Source organism: Marmota flaviventris, chromosome 8, assembly GCF_047511675.1.
Source record: "Marmota flaviventris isolate mMarFla1 chromosome 8, mMarFla1.hap1, whole genome shotgun sequence".
Lineage (NCBI taxonomy): Eukaryota > Metazoa > Chordata > Mammalia > Rodentia > Sciuridae > Marmota > Marmota flaviventris.
In genome coordinates this window covers 10,571,813-10,581,983 of record NC_092505.1, presented here as the reverse complement: position 1 = coordinate 10,581,983, position 10,171 = coordinate 10,571,813, and the positions used below count along the sequence as shown (strand labels likewise).

Here is a 10,171-nt window from a genome sequence, read left to right as displayed (position 1 = left end):
TGGCTAGTGGCTACCATACTGGATGGTAGAGGGTTAGATACCAAAAACCTCTTCCCCATGATATTTCATCATGCTCTGATGATGAGCTGCAGTAGCATACATTGGTGCTGGCAGAAGAAAACTTCCACAGCCACCAACTAATACTACTTTATTTGGGGAAGAGAAAGATTCAGTTCCATCCTCAACAGATAAGAGTGTGTGCATGTTTTGTTTCTGATAAGAAACCAACTTCTGAGTGAGTTTTGCTTAAGCAAGAACCAAGTCACTGATAAAATTAACACACATCCTTTTTGGGAGGAGAAAAACCCAACCACAAAGGTTCCTTAGTCCCTAAAGACTTAATGGAAAAGCTGGGGGTGGGATTTATGGGGAGCAATCATCCTAATACTACTGTCATTCAGTAGTATTAGGATGCAATGTAAAAACACATTACATCCATATTCACAGTAGCATGTTCACAATAGCCAAAAGGTGGAAGCCACCAAAGTGTCCATCCTTGGATGAACAGATAAAGGAAAGGTAGTAGCCACAGAAAACAGAATAAATTATTCAGCCTTAAGAAGAAAGGACATTCGGATACATGTTACCTGAATAAAGCTTTAAGACATGCTAAGCGAAATAAGACAGTCACTAAAAGACGAATACTGTAAGATTCTGCCTACGTGACCTTCCTAGAGCAGAACAAATTCATGGAGACAGAGCACAGAATGGTGGTTGCCAGGAGTTGAGGGTGGGGGGTGGGAAATTTCTTAAGAGCTATACAGTTTCAGTTTTGAAGACGTGTATTACGTTTAACAAGAAAAAGAGTGATCGCATTTGGGAGCTGGAGGGAGACAAGTGCCTTTCAACCTGACCAAATGCCACCCTCCTTTTTGCAGAGCTAAGCTTCACCCGAAAGGCGTCCCCCATCCCCTCCAGGGGCCGGTCCCGCGGCTCTAGGCCCGGCGCTCACAATAACCTCCTTGAGCTGTGCCAGCGGCACTTCCGCGCCGGCCTGGGCTCGGGCAGCCAATGAACACACGTCTGTTCCCGGCCTCGCTCCTCGATTGGTTGAGCCCCTCCAACCGCGTTCCCCCGCAGGTTCCCAAGCCGGGTTTAAAGGGGTCGGGCGCCGGTAGCTGCCCTGCCGTCGGCCACCCGCGCGCAGGTCCGCGGGGAGGGGCGGCCTACTGACGGGCCCACGGCGGGGCGTTCCTGAAGGGCGCCCTAGGCCGCCCTCATCGCCCCCCAGATGTACTATGCGGTCTCCCAGGCGCGCGTGAACGCGGCCCCCGCGACCATGCTTCGGCCCCAGCGGCCTGGGGACTTGCAGCTCGGGGCCTCTCTGTACGAGTTGGTGGGCTATCGGCAGCCGCCTTCCTCTTCCTCCTCCTCCTCCACTTCCTCCTCCTCCACGACGGCACCCCTCCTCCCCAAGGCTGCGCGCGAGAAGCCAGAGGGGCCAGCCGAGCAGCTAGGCAACGGGCCGGGGTCCGGCGCGCACGCTGGCGGCGGTGCCCGGGCTGACGCCAAAGAGGAGCAGCAGCAGCAGCTGCGGCGCAAGATCAACAGCCGCGAGCGGAAGCGAATGCAGGACCTGAACCTGGCCATGGACGCACTGCGCGAGGTCATCCTGCCCTATTCTGCGGCGCACTGCCAGGGCGCGCCCGGCCGCAAGCTGTCCAAGATCGCTACGCTGCTGCTCGCCCGCAACTACATCCTGCTGCTGGGCAGCTCGCTGCAGGAGCTTCGCCGAGCGCTGGGCGAGGGCGCCGGGCCCGCTGTGCCGCGCCTGCTGCTGGCTGGCTTGCCCCTGCTGGCTGCCGCGCCGGGCTCAGTGCTGCTGGCACCCGGCGCCGTGGGGCCCCCCGACGCGCTGCGCCCCGCCAAGTACCTGTCGCTGGCCCTAGACGAGCCGCCGTGCGGACAGTTCGCGCTTCCCGGCGGTGGCGCGGGCGGCCCCGGCCTCTGCACCTGCGCGGTTTGCAAGTTCCAGCACCTTGTCCCCGCCGGCCTGGGCTTGGCAGCGGTACAGGCTCAGTTCTCCAAGTGAGGCCCTGCCGGGGCCCTGGGCGAGATGGGACTTCTGCCCGGCCTCCTGCCGTCCAGCTTCCCGCACCCCTGTGCCTCTGAGTCCAGGGAGAGAGGGGGCCCGAGTAAGAAGGGCATTTCGAATTCATTGGCCCAGAGGTAGGGACTGTCCAGCGCCTTCTTCCCCAGCCCTACTCCCCCAGGAAATTAAAGCACCCCCAGCAGATGTTACAAGGAACATCTAGGCGGTTTAGGTTCTAGGTGGATTCCATCCGTTTAAGGCAGAAAGTGCCCATCACCCAGCGAGTTCTCTCTCCCTGTCCCTAGAGCTGTGCGCCTCGTAGGACTGGTGTGAATTTTAGGAGGCTCTGTGTTCTGTTGGGATCCCTCTGGGTGGGGCGAAAGACCAGTCCAGAGTGCGACCTCCAGGGAGCAGTCCTCCTCCAGGCCTTGGGGGGGATTTCGAACAGCGCAGACCCGCAGAGGAGTTGTTTGCTGGAGCCCACGGGCGCACAGTTCCCAACAGCCAAACCCGAGCTTGTCAACGGAAACTACCGGACCTGGGAGGCCGAAAAAGACCAGTTAGTCCGCGCAGACCATCGGGGTGTCGCAGTTGGACAGACCCTCAGTGGCTCAGCGTTGGCATCGCGGTGCCGCGGGTGGGGGCGGTGACAGCTCCAGGGTTGATGGGTATGCGGGGGTGGGAAGTCCATAGGCTTTGGTAGCCAGACTTGGAATGCTATTTTTGAGACTCGCATAACTAGGTGTTTCGTTGCAGGGAGTATTTGCTCTTAAATCCTGGGGTCTTCTTCGCGTAGAACTCGAGATTCACCTTTCGTCTCCCCTTCCCCAAAGGTAGCATAATCAACATTTGATCTTACTTAAAAGCAAAAACCCACCACCCTTCATGTCATTTGTGTTCCGGATTTACTAAAATAGGTAGCAAGGCTTTTCGCAGTCTCCTTCATCTGAAGCTAGCTAATTCACGTTCTCTTTAAAAGACGTGAAGGAGGAGGACCAGGACTCCAAACCCCTACTGCTCCGCGGACCCAGCTGTTGTTATCGCGGCCTGCCGGTGGCATTTTCTACCCTGTCCCTCTGTCCCTCCGGCGTATGGAATCCTCGTCCCACCGGTCGTGCTTCTCGCCGCTTTGCCGTTGAAGAATTACATAGATGACCCACCCTTCTTGATCCGTTAAGGCGTTAACCAATTACCCAAGATTATTATATGATTTATCAGCAGCTTGCATTTTTTATACTGCAAATTTTTAGTTGTTGGTAGTAGCCGAATTTAACTGGCATTTTATTTTACCTCTAACTTTGTTCCCTTGAGCTATACAGAATCAACAAAATAAAACATTGAAAGCCTAATTTTTACATTTTTGGTCTGATTTGTTTGTTAATAAAAATGTCCTTATGTGTATTTAGAACCTCGGGATGAAAGTTAGTGATTAAATGATTGGGATTCCACATTCTAAAACCTGACTTCCTGAGTTGTAAAATAACCCCAAATAAAGAGGTAACTAGTTCAAGTTCAGGCATCAACTGGAAAATTTAAGCGCTGCAGGCCAGTGGATGGGATCCGGGAAGGGAGATGGGCAATTCCAGGAATTAGTTTTTGGTCAAATTTTGGGAATAGGCCATTTTTAACTAGTTTTCTCCAGTGAAAAACAAGCAATACATTTTTCATAATTTTTTTAAATTTCAGCGTCTCTCTCAAAAATTCACCTTTTCTTAGTGGACAGAACCTTAAACATTATCACTCAGTTATGAGCTCCCCCCCTTCCCTAGCAATTTAAATAATGTTGGGGGTTGTCTTCTCAGAAATTATGACTTGAGGCATCATTTAACTCACCTAAGAGGAAAGGAAAACTCTTCCATTTCTGATGTTAAGAAAAATTTGGGGTATTGACTCGCTCATGTGACATATTAAAACATTTCATAGTTCCCAGTGAAATCCAACCCATGTTTAAATGTAGGGGATGCAGCAGAGAAATCCTATATCCTCTTGAACCCCAGGAAAACTCAGATGGGGTGATTCATTTTTTTCTATGTGGAGTTTATCAAGGTATGTGTACATTTAAAGGAGACTAGCATTCACTTGGGAACATACATGGGAGAAAGTGCTAGAAAAATGGAATTGCTCCTTACCATGCTGGCTGTGCCTGTGTCCCAGGGGAAGCAAAACCCATGAGAAAGTAGCTCTGCACACCAACCTGTGTCAGGAAAAATGTTTCATTCTTCCCAGACTCTGCCTCTGGCTTTTACATTTGAATTTAGGCATCTGTTGATTCAGTGCCTGTCCTTGCTTATCTTGCATCCTGACAAGGCACTGAAGGAAAAGTAAAAACAAATAAATCAAAACCAAATAAATAAATAAAATCAATAAATCAAAACCAAACCAAGTTCTCCATTTAAGAAATACATATTTTTACAAGATTAAAAATAGACAGTTCCTCCCAGTTCCAACTGGGTACACTGTCATTCAAAAAAAAAAAAAAAATCTCTATATGTGTGTGTGTGTGTGTATCAGCAGAAAACTGCAGGGTAGAAAAGGGGTGAGTAGTGATAGATGTCATCCCCCCCCCCTTTTTTTATGTGTAATTTGAAGCAAGTACTCAGTGTCTTATAGGAAAGATAATACTGTATGTGATTTTTAATTTAACTGAGAAAACCACACCCTGATATGCTTTTCAGAACTGCTGAAGAGTATGAATGAATATATCAAGGATTTACAGGGCTGTGTGGGCTGCCATCAAAATATTTAATTGATCTGCCTGCATGTAGCATCTCATTGGTCATTATTCTAAGCCAGATTAGCAGACTTGCTCCTTATAAGAAATTTATGCCCTAAAAACTGCATCAGTACAGTGTCAATAATGCAAAACTGAACCTCTCAAGGGTATAGCAGTATATTCTGCAAGTACAAGGTTTAAGCTTAGATAAGTATGTTGAAAAGCATGGAGTTGCCTTTTGAAATCTGCAGTGCGACATCACCCCAGCAAGGGAGTTTGCTGAATTGTTCTCCTCACTGGATTTTAGCTGGAGTGAGCTTTATGCAGAAGGAACAAGTTTAAACTGGTCTTTGAAGGGGGCTAGAAGGCAGGAAGGGTCTCAAGCAGGCTCCTTAAGACTTCGGAAGCAAAAGGAGAAGAAACATGTGATTCACTGCCAAAAATGTTCCCTGGATCCAGCCAACCACCAATGTGTACTCCCAGCAATTAAAGTGAACAGAATCTAAAGGGAAAATACACAGCTTGAGACATCACATTGGTCTGTGTGTTGGAGGCCAGATGAGCAGTCAATAAACAAAGAACAGATTAAATGCACTGTGGGATTTACCCAGCCCAGAGTGATGGCCTATTTACAGATGTTCTCCTCTAAGGAAAACCGATTACACTAGGCCTGAAAATAGAACCCTGAAAAATATATAACTGAGAGAATAAACTGTTCTCTCAAGGAAGAGGCTCTACTCTAAGCATGGATAATACTTCACTTTACTGAAGTTCAAATTATGAACAACAGTGTTTCCAGGTTACCCATCTCAGAATTTTTCATCTTTGCTGATTGCCCAGGTATGTAGGTGAAACTGGGTATAAGTTGGCAGCCAATACTCAGAGCCTTAGCCTACTAGCTAAACCTTCTAGAACCTTCTGTTGTTGAGAAAGGAAGCCAGCCAGAAAAAGAGCTCTTTTTTCTGCTACACAAGGATATTTCACCAGGGTGCCAAGAGCAAGGCAATGGGAAGAGCTGTCAAATGATGGCTTTGGCTTATGTATAATTTGAAGCACACCCTCAGTGTCTTATAGGAAAGAGATACTGTATGTGATTTTTAATTCAACTGAGAAAATCACACCCAGATTTTCTCATTGATGAGGCGAGTGTATTTCCTTCAAAAGGCATTTTCTAGCTTGTCTGCTTTTCTCTCCTCTGCACACTCTACTAGTCATTAAGAGTACCACATTCATCGAAGTAGGCTCATGAAGCAATAGGTTGAAAAATGTCATGTTTTCCTAAGCCATGAATGCACTCTTACTGAGCAGAATTTAGTTGTAAGGAAATCACTTGAAATTCTTTCAAGCAAAGTCCAGTTTATTTTACTCAATATTTAGGTGTCAAAATAGAGTAGCAAGATATTCTTTAAGACCTATACACAAGCTAGTCTAGTTATTTATAAAAATGTTGCAAAGTAATTGTTAACACAGGCCCTAGCCTGTCATTTTTAACTGAGCCCAACATAAAAGTCAAAATGCCTGAGCAGAAACCAAGCCACATGCTTTCTGCCCCAATAGGACTAAGAGCTCCATCTGAAAACTTTCCCCTTTGCCTCCTGTTGGTGTTGTTGATAGGCTGGGCTGTGCAATCAGGAAAAGCAGCTGAAACTATTCCAAGTCCTGAAACACTACAGGCTGATGATACTTGGAGGGAAAGATGGCTGGATTGAAAGCAAAGGGGTTGTTTCCCCTCCAGGCTCAGCCTTCCCCAGTGACCTCAGGACAGCACATGAAGGTGAGCTGCTGCCCAGGACAAAGGCCACAGGTGCCAAGTCAGATGTCTGAGTCCCACAGAATGCCAGCAGGACAAGGGAACGTATAAGTCATCCAATCCCTCTTCCCTGTCGAATAAGGCAGCTGAGGCCCAGGACTCATATTCCAGGCCATCAGGAAGTCAAAGGCATGAGTGCCAAGGAGCAGTACCTGTTTTGAAGAGGCTAAATCAGCTTCCTTGATTTTTCCTGTTGCAGGAAACAGGAATCCTGGCAGGAGGTCACCACCCAGGCTGAGCATATTCTTGACTCCTGGAAAGTCCTTGATCTCTGGCCTTTCCCGGCCTTTCCCAGCCTTTCTGTGCAGCCCTCATGGTTTTGTGAGTGGCATCCACAGGTAGACTGCAGCAAAATCAGCTCAACTTTCTCTGGCACCCTTGACCTACAGCCCCAAGGGAGGCCCAGATTGGTGACAAAGATAGACAGAGGCAGAGGTAAACCCCGTGAGAAATCCTCAGATGGAGATGTTTGTCATTAGCATTTTGAGAAGCAACTTTCAGACTGCAAGGAAGCAGACAGCTCCAAGACAGAGCAGCAGGGAGCAGGGAAGAAGCTAAGGCACAATGTCAGGGACTTTCTCTTTGTAGCTGCTTTGCAGTGTTTTCGTGGAGACAGTAAATGCGCTGACTCCAATGGGCCCCGTTCTCTGGACACAGTGAGTATCTTTTAACCCAGCATTTTTCATGGACGAGAGTGATTCTCCAACCGGCTCCTACACAGCAGTGAGTACTGGCTGCAGGAAAAGCCCTTCCATAGAAGACAGACACACCTGACCCTGTACCTGCACCCCACACCTGGCATATGGGTCAGAGGTAGGTGATGGGACCTGGGAGAGACTTACCACAGATCCTAGCACTGGGATCCAAGAAACGCTGTTGTGTTACCAGAAGCCTCTAGGTAACATGGGTAACTCCTTAGAGAATGCCAAAGTCATACAACCAGGACACTCCAAAATAACAGGATTGGATGACAAGATTCATCTACAGGTTTAGAAAAGAAAGAAAGAAATGGTGACTTAGCTGGGAACAGACAGGCAGGGGGAAAGAGGACCCAGTCACAGTAAGAACAGTTGAGTAGCACGGCCAGTAGCAAAAATAATGGTATTGGTATGAGCCAACAGTGGAGCTTCTTGAGTGTCAAGAATGTAATAAGCATTTCTCATGGTTGACTTCGTTTTGTGGGCACTTGGGTTATCCCCTCTTTACAGATGAGAAAACAGGCTTGTGAAGAAGAAGAAACAAAGGACAGTGAAGTCAAATGAGAGAAGTGTAGAAGTCAGGGAGTGGTGGGACAGTCCCCCAGGGTGTCCCCCTGTCACACTCATAATGTAAAGAGGTGTCCTTTTCCTTTCTGGTCCCCAGCTCTTGGGGCAAGGTTGTAGCACCCCCACATGGGCCCCCCTCCATGCCTACACCAGCCCCTGGCTGTGGATGCTGCTGTTCCTATCACTTCTAATCAAACACGACCCTGCAGAACAGCTAGACCCTCACTTTATCCCTCCTCTTTCCAGAGACTTCATGGGAGTTTTTTCATTTGTAGTTCTGTTTGTTTTCATTTGTCCAGTTTTATGTTTTTACTTCCAAAATATCCCAGTGTGGTGGAGCTTGACATTGGATGTGTGGTCGTGGGGTTCTAGGGCTGTACCTTTCCAGACACATCTGCCTCTGATCCTCCAGTGACCACTAACTGTTTAGGCAAAAAGCAAAAGCAAAACACTCGCAGGAAGTGATTCCTGAATGCTGTTCCATTCAAATCTTAAAAAATTGAGTTGAGCAGATGAAGAATCAGTAATGAAAACGTTGTATTTGGTAATGTTATTTCTACCTAGATTACCACTCAAAGGCAGGATTTTGCTTCATTCTTTGCTTGCTTTGATGGTTTTACTTTGGTGCTCCCTCTACAGCCCTGGATCATCAAAGCCCTTTATTAAGCACAGCTCTGGTCAGGAGTCACAACCAACAATTGTCACACGGTGAATCACAGAGGGGATAGAAAAAATTGAACAGGCCCTCTCGGCCCCCATTTCATAGACAACCTTTGAATTCACCCATGATGGCAGCATCCATGGTTCTGGGCCTCGAGGGCACTGGAAGATGCCTTTTATATTTTGTCTTCACACAAATCTCAGAGGGAGAGATGTCAGCATCGAAACATAAACTTCTCCCGGGAAGCATGTGGGGAAAAGCTGTGCCCCATGGAAGGGGCACGTGGAAACAGGAGGAAGAACTCTCTCTTGTGCGGATTCTGTTGTGTCCAAGTGTCCTCAGACACCAGTGTCCTTTCCCCAGCTTCCCCCCTGATCCTGGGCTCCTCTTCCAGTTTGCAGTCCTGACTGTACAGTTGCCCTGTGTTGTTTGAACCTTGGCCTCGTTTACTCTACTTGTTGGCTGTGTGACCTTGGACTAGCCTCTTGAACTCTGGAGCCTCAGTCTCCTTATCTCTCAGATCGGGGCTGCGATAGGATGCACTTCACTGGGGTGGCGGACAATGAGACAGCACCTATTAACCGCTAGACACCAGGCCTGTTGCAGCTAGGGTGTTTTTCTTATTACCACTCGTAGAGTTTATTCTGGAAATCACCCACGTGATGGTGTAATGTGATGGGAGCTTCAGAAAGCAGCAGTGTGTGCCTAGTCATTCTCATCCTCTTTTGCAATGTGAATAGGGCACATGTGGCATCTGATGGTACCAAGTAACACTCCATGTAGAAGGAGCCAAGCTGTCTTATGCTCCCAGGCTCCTGCCAACACTGACTGGAACCCAGCCCTGCTGTTCTGGGGCCTTCTCTGAAGGAGACCCACACAAGGGCACATCTTGGGTTCCCAGAGTCCCTGGACCTGTGCTAAACCCACGTGAAACCAAAACACTTCTCTGGGGGAGCAGGATCCCCACCCCCTCCTCACAGTTGACCAGCACACAATGGGTTCTTCAGAAACCACTGGCCACAGAGGCCACAAGCTGACTGGATGTCATTCTCCACCAGCAGAACGTCAGCTCCAAACAGTATCCACGGTTTGTGGCAAGTGGCATAAACACCAGGCTGGTGACTGAAATCACTGGCTGAGTCATCTGCACATGGGGGATGAATGGGGCTCAGTCAGCCCAGGAAAGCTGGGCCAGGGCTGGGGCCAGCTCCCTCTAGCCAGTGGGGCGGGGGTGGGCGTCCTCTCCCAAGGCCATGCCTTGGGCCAATAGCCACCGAGTGCCTACCTTGTAGGTACCAGCATCGCAACTGTGTCTCCAAGTCATGCTTATGGTCATCTAAACACAAGGGGTGGTGCCCAGAGTGAGTTTCAGCCTGAGTTTCCTCCACAGAAAAGGAGGAAGGAAAGAGGAAGGGAAAGAGAGAAGGAAGGAAGGAAGGAAGGAAGGAAGGAAGGAAGGAAGGAAGGAAGGAAGGGAGGGAGGGAGGGAGGGAGGGAGGGAGGGAGGGAGGAAGGAAGGAGTTTCATCATGAGTTTGCTCTACAGAAAAGGAGGAAGGAAGGAGAAAGGAAAGAAAGGAAGGAAAGGGGAAAGAGAGAGGTGTTAGGCCTGATTATGTTCAAGTTTTTGTTTGTTTTGTTTTTTAGTTGTAGTTAGACACAGTATCTTTATTTTTATTTATTTTTATGTG

General features: G+C 48.5%; 1 protein-coding gene across 1 annotated transcript; it reads left to right on the top strand.

Annotated features, from left to right (window-relative positions):
• Positions 1–1,117: 1,117 nt before the first annotated feature.
• Olig1 (oligodendrocyte transcription factor 1) lies at positions 1,118–3,381 on the top strand. Its single transcript, XM_027929154.2, has 2 exons — positions 1,118–2,865; positions 3,012–3,381. Exon 1 carries the CDS (start codon positions 1,232–1,234, stop codon positions 2,030–2,032), a length of 801 nt encoding a protein of 266 aa, XP_027784955.2. The 5' UTR covers positions 1,118–1,231; the 3' UTR covers positions 2,033–2,865; positions 3,012–3,381.
• The last annotated feature ends 6,790 nt before the right edge of the window (positions 3,382–10,171 follow it).